Source organism: Centruroides sculpturatus, unplaced genomic scaffold, assembly GCF_000671375.1.
Source record: "Centruroides sculpturatus isolate CEXI.00-Female unplaced genomic scaffold, Cexi_2.0 scaffold2039, whole genome shotgun sequence".
NCBI lineage: Eukaryota > Metazoa > Arthropoda > Arachnida > Scorpiones > Buthidae > Centruroides > Centruroides sculpturatus.
Genome location: NW_019388042.1, coordinates 43,203 through 56,039, shown reverse-complemented (window position 1 = coordinate 56,039; position 12,837 = coordinate 43,203). Strand labels below are relative to the sequence as shown.

The 12,837-nt window shown below is 33.0% G+C and overlaps 2 protein-coding genes across 2 annotated transcripts in view; both read right to left on the bottom strand.

Annotated features, from left to right (window-relative positions):
- LOC111616756 (coiled-coil domain-containing protein 40-like) overlaps positions 1-12,837 on the bottom strand; it is a 31,219-nt gene that overhangs the window by 11,909 nt on the left and 6,473 nt on the right. The window contains exons 4-6 of the mRNA XM_023358129.1: positions 5,649-5,868; positions 1,040-1,197; positions 786-926 (exon numbers count right to left, since the gene is read on the bottom strand). Of these exons, the coding sequence (XP_023213897.1) occupies positions 786-926; positions 1,040-1,197; positions 5,649-5,868 (519 nt within the window). The remainder of the gene's footprint in view (positions 1-785; positions 927-1,039; positions 1,198-5,648; positions 5,869-12,837) is intronic.
- On the bottom strand, positions 6,767-8,051 carry LOC111616758. The gene is made up of 2 exons (XM_023358130.1): positions 7,948-8,051; positions 6,767-7,102 (listed from the first exon to the last, which is right to left on the bottom strand). Exons 1-2 carry the CDS (start codon positions 8,016-8,018, stop codon positions 6,802-6,804), a joined length of 372 nt encoding a protein of 123 aa, XP_023213898.1. The 5' UTR covers positions 8,019-8,051; the 3' UTR covers positions 6,767-6,801.

The window sequence follows — 12,837 nt, the reverse complement described above, 5'->3', positions numbered from 1 at the left end:
CTGTGAGGCATTATGCTTTTCTGTGAAAATGAACTAAAGCAGATCATCTTCTATCTATCTATATAAATAAAAATGTAATGTTCGTTTGTTCATACCGATTCCGTTGAAATTTTGACACAACGCTGCATTCGAATATGCACGTGTTTTTATATAATATACATGTCGAAATTCCCCCCACTGAAGGGAGATGGTTAAGATTAAGGCTTACCGTAAAGAACTCTGCTTCTATTTATACTATTTTAGATGCGGTTTTTTGCGTTTTTGATTGCATTTTAATAGGGTACGTCAACAGAATATACACTACAAAGGGATTTTTCGATAGTCCCCCGCGGGGGAGAGGGACAGGATTAAGGCTTACCGTGAAGAACTTGGCTTCTATTATACTATTTCAGATGCAGTTTATTGCGTTTTTGATTGCGTTTTAATAGGGTATGTCAATAAAATGTACACTAAGGGGTTTTTCGAAAAATTCCCCCCACGGGGAAGTGTTATACATTTATAATAGATACATTTTGAGCCACAACAACGCGTGGCGGGGTCTGCTAGTATTTATTATTTTTGATCATCTTATATAGTTTCTAAATAATAGAAAAATATTTTTAAAATTATGCATCTTTGCATTATTTTAAATCCAAAATCCAATACAAAAGTCTGAATAAATTCTTATATCCTAGACATATTAAAAGTTTAATTCATTTTGAAAATATTATTACTACTTTTTAATTTGATAACTAGAATTGTAATAAATTTCAGAGGAATTGCAAGATGTTTTCTAAAAAAAGTACCTTAATTTCTGTTTTTGTTTTGATTACATGATCTTTCAAAGTACTTAATTCTTCTTGTTGAGCAGAACATTGTGCTTTAAAAAGATTTGCTTTTTCTTTTTCAGTTAAAAGATGTTCCTGGAGATTGCTAATCAGCATATCCTATATATTAAAAATATACTAAATTATCATAAATTTTAAATTATTATTATTATTATTATATTTATATAACTTATATAGTAATAATAAAATTATCTTGAAATTTTATTACATACTATTTGATAATTTTCTGATTTCAGTGCAGATTTCTCAATTCCTACTCTTTTTGCAACACATTGCGCATTATCCTTTTCTGAATAAGTGATTTCTTTTAAAGCCTCTAGTCTTGCAACTTCTATTTCTAAATTTTTTCTTTCAATTTGCAATTTTTCTTCTGAAAGGCATTAAAAATATCTATTAAAATAAAAATATGCTTCATTTTTAATACTTTTCAATTCATAGTTTTGTCATGGAATAATGTATGTACAAGCTGCTTTCTTCAGATCAAGATGAAAAAAGAAATTCCAGTTAAGCCTAGAACATTAATACTTTCCACCCAATCTTCAAGGAAATCAGCACAACGGTGACAGAAAATATGACTAGATTCTAACATCATGTATTGTAAACATATGCCACTCTTGCTAGCTCCTGTCTAACTGGACAGATTATGTAATCATTGGGACCACCTTTCCCTCTTACTACAAAAACAACCACAATTCTGTAAATTCCCTTTAGTCTTCCATTTACACCCAAGGTTCCTCAAGTCTTTTCAGACTGGAAAAAAAATGCCATCTAGCACTATTCCCCTTTTCTTAATCCAAGTAGTTATTTATTACTGATTTCCATCAATTGAAAATATCTGCTGGGGTTTAGTTGCAGAAAATAATGGGCTACTTTTCCTTTATACATTCTTCAGCTGCAGCATGGTTTGTTGATCCTGATTCTCCTGATATGATTATGAGTTATGGAATGATACTTTCAAAACTTTAACAGCTATCCTTCACTTGCTTTGAAACTGTTAATATTCAATTCTTTTACAATTTCAGCAGCTTTTTCTCACATAACAGGATCAATTAAAGAAATCCTGTTATTGTTTACTGTACTGATTTATTTCACGCTTTTTTGCATTTAGGATGAGTTTCTCCATCATGTTAGGTGTTAAAAATTATTAAAACTAAGTGAATACCCATATATAGTAGTATAGTATACATATTCAATTGTTAAATTAATAAACTGATTTATTCAATGACTTTAACAAATGCTTTAGCTTATTGGTATTTTATTTTAGAAACATGAAAATAGCCAAAAATGTTAACATTTCTTATAAAAAGATTTGTATCAGGTTATTGTTTAGACCTAATTTAACTAAACAAATTTCTTAAAGATTACTGAAATTATTAAAAAATTACAATTATGATTAATTTTTTCATGATTTTTTGTTTGTTTTACATCAAATTTCAAATTTACTGTATCTTTGATTTTTTTATTGCTTCACTCTTGAGTTATGAAAGCTTGTTGTATCTTATCTTTTTTCCATAATTTTAGCAACTACTTTTCAAACTCATCTTCAGCAACATCAGTTTGACTTTTGGCTTTACTGTTTTCTTCTATTATAGCAATCTTTTCACTTAAAACAATAGCTTTAGTTTGATTATATAATGTTTCATTTTGTTTATTCACAACAATATTACTGTGTTTTCTCGGTTTTTATGTGCACTTGATTTTTGAAATATCAAACCTGAAAAAGTTAGCTTAAGAATGTAATGAATGTCCTGTATCTGAAAAGCATTTTTTATTTTTATGTGTTTATGTTACAGTACTTCATGATGACCCATTTTTGAATGTATTCATTTATGATTCATTGTCAGTTACAGAGGATCTGTGCACCAATACAAAATCAGTCAAAACAACTGTATAACATTTTAAATTAACAGCGAGATTTCACATCAGTATGCACAGGTACAAAATTTACCAGATATTTCGGTGTGATACTATGTGTCTATATAGGCTACATGTTCAGCATAATGGGTAACTCTGCTTAAACACAGCTTTAATGGAGACACCTGCAGGACATCGTTTACTCAGCTTGCTGTAGTTCAAAGGATCACCAAGCTGTTCCAAAACCAAAACAGTGAAGATGTGTACCATATCTATAACAATGCTGTAGCATATGCAAATTACCAGCAGAGTGAAGAGCAAACAAGATTGAATTAAGTCACATTTATTTATTTTACATCATTGCCTTGGGCATTGCATACAAATCCTATTGTCTATTGCTACTAATAGGATAGGACATACATTTTATTACATCTTTGTGTTAGAATGAACCAACAAGAAGGCGGATCTTCTTGAAAAACAAGGCAGTGGCCTATTCTGCTACAGTCAGTTATAATAGTATTCCAGTGATGGCTATTAACAACACTGTCAACTGCACTGCAATTCAACTATGGCAAAAGGAATGGGAGACAGAAGAGACTGGGTGGAAAACATATCAATTTCTGTCAGATATCTAATAGAGGCTGAGAACGAACGCTATCAGCATCAACTGTTAATCCACTCAAATTTTTATGGGGCAAGGGAACTTTAACCATTATCTGCATTGTTTTAGATGCCCTAATAGCCCATTTTGTGACTCTGATAAATTTCACAGTCAAAATTACAGGACCCTGAACATATGATCTTTGACTGTTGCCATTTCAACAACCTGCACCTACATCTGGAACTGACTGTTCTTCAGGTCTATAATTAGCCCTGTACACTGGACATTCTTGTTAACAATTCGAACATTTTCAATAAATTTCTAGACTTTATCTGGATGCAAGCATTAGAATCTCACTTTAACAAGAACCAAAATAAAATTGGATTTTTTTTCAGTTCTTGTTAAAGCTCTGTTTCGGTTTTTTGCAAAATTTGATTTTGATTTTTAAGAAAGTATAAAAGTTTCTATCTATCTTCTGTATCCTCAAGCCGTTTTATTGAGTAAGTACGGCCCAAGATGTTTGAAATGCAGGTTCATATGACATCTATACTGTACTCAACTCGATTCAGTTTATTTACAGGAAATGTACACAGTTTATCACGTTGCCACAATATACCAAGTGACAAATAACGACCATGGATAATCTGAAACAACCGTGGATTGATGTCTCCTTGGTAATTTCTGGACCACGAATTGGCTCTGTATGCACTTTTCATCCAATCTCAGACCTCATCCATATCTGAGCATCATTTCCGAAGGAGTATAACCTCTCTCCCTATCCTCTCTGACCTCTTCCCAACTTCAATGTTTTTTGAGAGCCAAATTCTGATCAATCAAAGCTTTGTCACCAGGGGCTTTCTTTTACATCCACCTGACCCAAATGTGGATGTCATCTTCCCACTTGATAATCTAATTAATGTGTATAGACTTTGTAAAGTATTGGTTTGTAAACAAAAAGGAACAAAGGAAGCACCAACCTCGCTAATTGGATTTAAGGCTGGTCCAAACGTAAACAACTTGACAGGTGGCAAACACCTGGCAGTTAACAAGTGGGTGACCACCCACATCGGAGATAGGTGGATGCAAAAGTAAGCTTCACCCTCATCTGATCCAAGCAGAACTGGGTGAAAGCTGTTTGCAAGGAAGATCTGTAATTGGTTGCAAGTTTCCATCCAAAAAGCCTTAAATTGGAGAGCAAGCAGGAGAGAGGGAGAGAAAGGGCTCGAGACTGGTAACACAGAAGGCTCAGACACTTAGAAAGTCCGCTGAGGTCAGAGAGAGAGAGCGAGTGAGTATACTGCTCTGCAAGACATCTCAGGGATGGGTAAGTGCTGGCACTGTGCAGTAGAGCCAATCCACAAGCTGACAGAGGCCTCTCCAGAACTTAATCATTTCCGAAAGCCAAACTAGTACGTGAGGAGCTATGCTTTGTGTATCTTGTGTTTACTGTGTTTTCCAACTTATATAGTCTATATATATTTTGTAAATAAACTGTATACACTGATTATGTTGAGGTATGCTTTCACTGAACCTACATCAAAACAATTTCGAGTTGTGCCTAAACTGGCAAACCAACCCAAGGAGACAGTTTAGGGAGGAAACTTCACTTAGTCAAGGCACTACTCCTTTTATGGCTACTACCATAATATTTTTTTTTCTACTGCAAATTTCCCTAAGACTGCTTTAATTTCCTTCGATCCTCGATTGAATATATTCTGCATCTCTACTTAGAATGCAAATCTACATCATCCTGGACTGTCATACATAACCCACCGAACTAATAATTTTTAATTAATGAGCTGTTTTCAATCGAACCCCGAAAATATTTTGTCGATCGCCAGATATTAACCACTTTGGGGACCCCTGCACAAACGTTCCAAGTTTGACATAATGAGATGTTAAGACACATTTTTATTTAGTTGTTATGATTTGTGAAATAATACAAATAGTGTTGCCACCTTTTCAAAATCGCTGACCCGGACGGCAGGTAAGGTTTGTTCGAACAGAAATTCTTGACGCATGCGCAATGTCATTTTTCAATGCGAAGAATAACGTGCAGTGCTTGGCGGTTCTAAATCAGTTACAGTTAGGGACTAGCTAGACTTGGGTAGGAGTAACGTAAGTAACTAAATCAAGAAAAAACAACTACAGATGACTTAGCTCTATTGGATATTGGAGATGTGTACGAATGCGAATCGTACAGTACAAGCAGGAAAAAAAAGGTCGACAGGTTGCGCAAGATATTCCCGGACAAAATTAATAGTTCACCAGGACAGTGAGTCGATTCCCGGACTGTCCGGGTGAAAACCGGACGGGTGGTAACACTAAATGCAAATATACAAATTATTATTTTGAAATACGCCTACCTTCTGCTTTAGCTGCATCATTTAACTTCTTTGCATTATTATATTCTTCACTTATAATCTTCAGTTCATTGCTTTCGGTTTCAATTGACTTATTTATTTTACTACATAAACTTTCAAGATTTTCTAATTCTTTCTTATATTTCATCAACTCATCTTGCTGTCTTTCTAGTTTTTTTTCTAATTCATTATGATATTCCGTTTTTGACTTCAAATGTTTTTCCTATATTAATAATAGAAGAAAGTTTTAAGTTCAATCTCATATCATTTTGTTTTATTGCACTGACTTGTTCAGAGATAAAACATATTTGTGCCTTACAAATTAATCAAAATTTAATACCATAATTATAAAAAGAATTAAATATTATACCCATTATATCCTGTATATGAGAGTTCCACAACTGAGCATTTTGTGCAGGACCACGCCTTCTCACGTGCTCACCAAAAAACAGGTGAGCACGTGAATATGATAAATAGGTATTGATTCAAAAGAGAGAGTGATTTGTCTCTTACATGTTTATCGCCACTAAGATTTGAGAGAAAAGGAATTCTAACAAGCTTCACAATTTACACCTTTGCAGCCATATTTCACAAAATTTTGCACGTGCAGATTTGAGATCCCGATCACATGCTTTTCATGCATGATATTTTGTACGGAGTAGTTTCCTGATTGTTAAGAAATAAAATCAAAATAGGAAAATTGATTATAAACTAATTTGAAGTATTTTTATATTATCACAAGTGAAAAAAAATCCAGAAATGAAAGTTGTGTAACTTTACCGGCTGTTATGCGTTTTTATTTGAAAAAAAATAACTTTTACATTATTAAGCAAAATAAATAAAATTGTGTGTGGAGCCATCTATTATGAGATTTTGTTATAAAAGCTTTTTATATTTTTAATTACTATAAAATGACAAAAAGCTTAATTTTGNGTTTATTGTATTGCATTTTTTTAGATGCATAAAATCTCACATTTGTTTCTTGGTAACAGTGAATTTAATAATAGACATTATATATTATCTGAACATTTTTGATAATAAGGATGCACATTCAGGATGATAAACATCTAAAATTTATTTTAAAATATTTTTATAATAATGCATATTTTAATTTTGTTCATTTGATTTGTATTCATTCTGATTTTCATATATGTTTTTATGAACATGCACAATCTCTGAAATGCAAGAGCCATTTATAGTTAAAACTTACACCATTGCAAAGATCTACTTGTTTCTCCAATTCACAAATTGTTTTTTGTACTATTGTACTATCAGCCATTATATTTTGCAATTCAGTGTTATGCTTTTCTTTATTTCTTTCTTTATTTGCAAGTTTGGATAAAATTTGTTTTCGGGTCAAGTTAAAATATTCATTTTTTTCTAATTCTTTTCTAATGGATCTATTTTTTAACTCATTCAGTTTGGCATTTCCTGTTAATATTTTTCCCTGCTGTTCTCTAAATAAATAAATAACTTATGAATAATAATAATTGAAAGTAAAAATTATATTTCAGTTAAAAAAAATATATAGTTCAATATTTTATTGATAGTATCTATGAGAAAAATATGCAAAGATTTGTACAAATTAAGACTATATATAAATATATTAAAAAATTTGGATATGCATTCTATAAGTAAGTTGGTAGACACTAGAATTAACTTTTTTAACTTCAAATTTAAAAAATTTTGCTGAAAACATTTTTCAGTTAAAGCAAAAATTGATAATTAATTTTGAGTGCTGAACAAAAAATTGGGTGCTAAAATATCAAAAACATGCTCAGCCTAGCAAACCTCATCAGTACTGATGCCTATTGACTGTGGGTAGTGTTTATAGTAAAATCAATATTAAGAGAGTACCAGATTTTTGATTTCAAAACCCTGTGAGAAGTAAGTTCAAATGAATTAAAATTTAATTTACTACATTGTCATCATTGTAGAGAAAGGAAAATACTATATATTTTATAAGTAGAGTAAAAAAAATGTATCACTAAACAGAAGTTTATCACAGTAGAGAATATCATTAAGTTGGAAGAAGTTTTGACATTAAGATAATACAAATTGCATAGAGAACTATATTTGTTTTCATTATGGAGGGATTTACCATTATCAATAATTGATGTATGAAGACTTGATTATATCTGTTATCCAAAGTATACAGATAGTTTTTCTTTGATAAAATAATGAAATAAATTAATTCATTGGAATATAAACATGTTTTTGGTCTATGTTGCTAATTATTTCAAATATTTTTAGAATTGAATTAATAATATCATTAAATTCTAAAATTAATAATAAATAATACTTAATTAATTCTTGAATCTTCACAATATCTATACTTTTTTCTGTTATAACATTTAAAATGTTTTTCCACATTGAAAGCAAATTTTTATTGTCCAGAAGAATTGTCTATTTAAAAATTTAAAAATAAAACATGAAACTTTCTAGTTCATATACTGTTCTAAATGTCCTATCCATTTTTATTATAAATAAATATTTATTTTAAAAACATTAAATATATTATTTTTTATAAGCTAATAAGATTGTTAACTAAATATATTTTTACTACATTATTTTATCATCTTTAAAAGATGACCAAAAATTAAAGAACCAGTTAATATATTTCATTTGATGATACAATTAATGAAACAGAATAGAAATGTCATTCAATCATATTTTTCCATTAAATATTAAATATCTATACTAATATTATAGAGGTAATGTTTGTAAGTAAGTATGTATGCAGCAGGTAATCTCCGAAACTACTCATCCGATTTCAAAAATTCTTTCACCAATATTTAGAATGGAACTTCAGGGTGGACATAGGCTATATATTATTACGTTAAACATTCATATAAAGTAAAAGATATAATCTAGGTTAAGGCTTTTATGTCCAACAGATGGCGCTATGAGTACGACGCCCTAAGTTTGCTTTTCTATGAGGCATTATGCTTTTCTGTGAAAATGAACTAAAGCAGATCATCTTCTATCTATCTATATAAATAAAAATGTAATGTTCGTTTGTTCCTACNGCTACTCGCTGCACTTCAAAAATTACATTACATAAATATATATTTTTTTCCAACAGCGATCCCCAAACAATCCCTAGTAATTTATCGAACTCCCAGATAATCGATAGACGCCCTCGGATGATTTTTTAAACTCTTTCCGCCCTGTGGGCACTAAGAGGCCTCTTTTTGCAAGCCCATTATGGGTTCGGCCAGGCTCACAATGGGGCTACCGGGTGGTGAGGGACGGGGCCCGACATATCCGAACAGACCACTCCCCGAAAAATTCCTGGGAATTTTTCGACCCGTTCGGATGCGAACCCGGGTCCCCCAGAGCGGTAGGCTGTCACCTTAACCAGGTTGCAGCCTAATAGTGACTAGGTTGGAAACTCTTGTTTTAGAGAATGCATTTTTTTAAAATATAGTCAACTAACCGGAAATATTCGAAGAAAATAAACCGAAGAAAATATCCAGCAACGAGTTGTTTAACTCTTCCGGCGATAAAATTTAAAACTGCAAAAATAAAATATCTATTATGATATTTTATTTTTAAAATCTTAATGTTATTAATTTTTAAAAAAAATATAAAAACTGTCGCTGATATAAAAGACGAAAAGAAAGCGAAGATATTCGCGAAATTTTTATATTTAAAAAGAAGTTAAAAAAAGATTTTAAATATTTGCGTTATTAATTATAAAATGCAAAAACCTTAATTTTGAGGGTAGGGATGAGTTTTATAAAAAAAAAAAAAAAATGTAAACGTTAATAACGAATAAAATCTTCATTAAGTCCTACCCCCTCGAGATATGCCACATGACTACCCTTTATCTCCTCACCCACTCGACCTTTAACCACCAAAATTTAATAACATCAATGCCCCTCATATACAGGCCATCATCCAAATTTCGTTTCTTAATCTTTACCCCATCCTGAGATATCAAGCGAAGTAGACGCCAGCACACATACATACATACATACATATTCACGGAAGTTTTTGACTTTTTTTTGGATTTAGGAGATCTCAAAACGTGAAAATTTGCAAAAAACTCGGAGTGTCAAATTTGACATGATTCCAATACTTTTCCTTGTTACGTAAGCATAACAACCGGGAAAATAAAACAGTAAATCAGTATTCTTTTGATATGTACTGTACTTTGTAACTTCTATATATTTTGTATATTTTTACTTGTGATGTGCCATGGAATTGCGGAAAGTACCTAGGTGTGTCGTGCAAAAGGTTGCAGAGCATTGCTGTAAAGAAATTGGAGAAAGGTAAATATCAAATATAAGTGAAGAAACTGCAGAGGAACCCCGTTTATCCGGATTATAAAACAATCTCTATCTCATAAGGGAGGGTTTTCTCATATCAGTCTTACATTTTTAATAAAATATATGCCATTTGGTTGAGGGGAAAAAATAAGAAGACCCCCATTTTTCTTTTATCTGTGCACGAGAAATAGAGTTCTAAAATGTTCTAATGTAAATTCATATGGAATATGGAATAGTGCATAGCTATGGTGGTGGAATGGTAGCATTGTGGCCAGACAGCATAACGAGGAATTGATTCTGCTCGAAGTTTTTACTTTTTATGGTGTAATGTAAACGTAAAGAAAAAATATTTTAAGACTAATCAATTGTTTAAAATGAGCACATGAAATGAAAGGATTTCTATCACAATCTTCTAATGAATACTTTCTTTCGGGAAAGTGCCCACTGGTGGCCAAGTGGTCTTCGTACCCTGAACACTGGGAGTTCGGTCGTGGGTTCGCGCCTTGCTCGGACGAGCTGGCCAAGTGCAGTTTTCCGGGCTTTATCCACATCTATAACGCATAAACAGGGGTCATTTCCCATAATAAGACCTCCCGGAAGGCATCTCCCTAGGAAGATCGCTCAGATGTTGCGTGTTGCGTTGCCATAACTTAACAAATAACAACAAGTTTCGGGACATGCCCTTACATCAATAACATTAGAAAAATTGTAATATTCTCTTCTGTGACATATCCCGACTTCTGCCATACGTATGTGGATAAAAATAAGAGCGCACAATAGGTTACACGTAAATGCTCAGTCCGACCACGACGCTACCACTGCTCCATCAGTGCTATATTTCTGTATGAATTACATTAGAACATTAACCTGACATATAAAAGAAAAAATATGGATTTTTTTTCTTTGTCGAATGATACATATAATATATCCTCTCGATTATTCGGCCGACGGCTGTGATATAAATGGAGTGCGTCATGTAGATGGCCATCCAACATGACGCCAGTTATTAGCGAGGTTGCGGCCAGTGTTTTCATCTCTAAAACGTGAACGCCGAGTGGCACTCACGTTCGACGTTTACGTTTTAGAGATGAAAACTTCGGCCGCAACCTCGCTATTTAAATTGAAACTGAAACTTCACACCTGTGTGAGGTTTCAGTTTTGATTTAGAAGTGTGGAAAGTGGCGTGATAAACTTCAATTATGGCTTGAAAAAAAACACGTTTTGTTAGAACTCACGCAGAAATTGAAAATATTAGGGAAGTTAAAGCAAAATCGTTCCCAAAAATCCATCAGTACTGAGTACATCGTCGGATATGCTACTATTTATGAAATAAAGACAAAAGAGAATCAACTGCGACAGTGCGCCAGCCAAATAGACAAACGGGAAAAAGAAAAGTTATGCGAAAAGATGAGAAGGAAAAACTTGATGCAGCCGTTTACAAATAGTTTATAGAGCAATCGATACTCAAAGATAAAGCAGTGGCATTTGACAAAACACTTGGCGGCAGTAAACTGTTTTACAGCACGCGAGGGCTGGCTATCAAACTGGAAGTGTGTATAAATCAATCTCCGCTACAGTGTATAATACTGATAAGACTGATTCTTTTTCAAAATGCTTTCTCCAAAAACCTTTGCTGCCAAGAACGAAAACGAAGTTTGTGGGTATAAACAACAAAAACAACGCGTCACATTGATAGCGTGTTGAAACACCGATGGGAATATTAAACTACCCTCCTGTGATTGGAAAAGCCCAATAGCCACGATGTTTTTAGCACAGCAAGATGAGTACACTACCGGTAGATTATCGTGCTCAAAAGAAAGCATGGAGGGACTTAGAAATTCTCTCTCTGTGGTTCCATGATAAATTCGTACCATCTGAGAAGGAAGAACTGAAGAAAAAGAAACTTCTGCTAAAGCCATCCTTCTAATTTATAATCTAATGTTTCCGGTCATCCCTCTGACTTGTCTCTGAAATCAGATGATATACGAACTGTCTTTCTCCCACCAAATGTGACAGCTCTAATCCAATCTACGGATCGGAATTTTGGAATCAATTACGCATCGTTATCGACATGCTCCCTATTAGATGAATGTGAAAACGATTCTACCGAAGCTATGCTGGAGGCGTGGAAAGCGATCAACATACGTGTTTTTAAAATAGCAGAAGCATGGGACATTGTGGAGAGCACTACAATAGTGAAGGATTGGAAAAAATTTGAGCTTCGATTGACACTGACAACTGTGAGTTGGAATCTACATCGAGTGATAATGAGTAAGTCAATTCAGAAACATTTCTGGATGCTGTGTTCGTTGATATGTTCCACAAGCTTCTGGGAGAAGTTAACGAAGAAGACATTACTAATTGGTTGAATGAAGATATTGTGGAGTAGATCGGGCTTTAATCGATGAAGAAATCTTCAAAAGTGTGCAGGATGAAAGTGGTGAGGAAGAGGACATCACAGAGGAAGAGAGAATGAAGATTTCTCACACTGGCACCGAAGCTGCCGGCATTTTCTTGTAGTATATAATGCAACAACCAGACTCATGCAATATTTACACCGAAATAATTACATAATAATTTCAACATTAATTTACTCAAAACTTTGATTTTGTATACCTTCATCCATATTCTCAAAACCTAACCTTTTGTTGATTTATTGAAAGCTTTGTAGAATCAATGAATTTAATAATTACACAAGTTAAAACATTGAAAAAGTTTAGATATTTCTAGATTCATATAAAAAAATAATAATGCAACACTACTACAGCAGACTCCCCTATAACTCTGTTGATAATTCCGTTTTATATGAATTCCATGTTGTACGAGTCACTTAGATTTTACAAATACGTGAGCCGTTCACAGCCCGGCACACGTATTTGTAAAATCGAAGTGACTCGTACAACATGGAATTCATATAA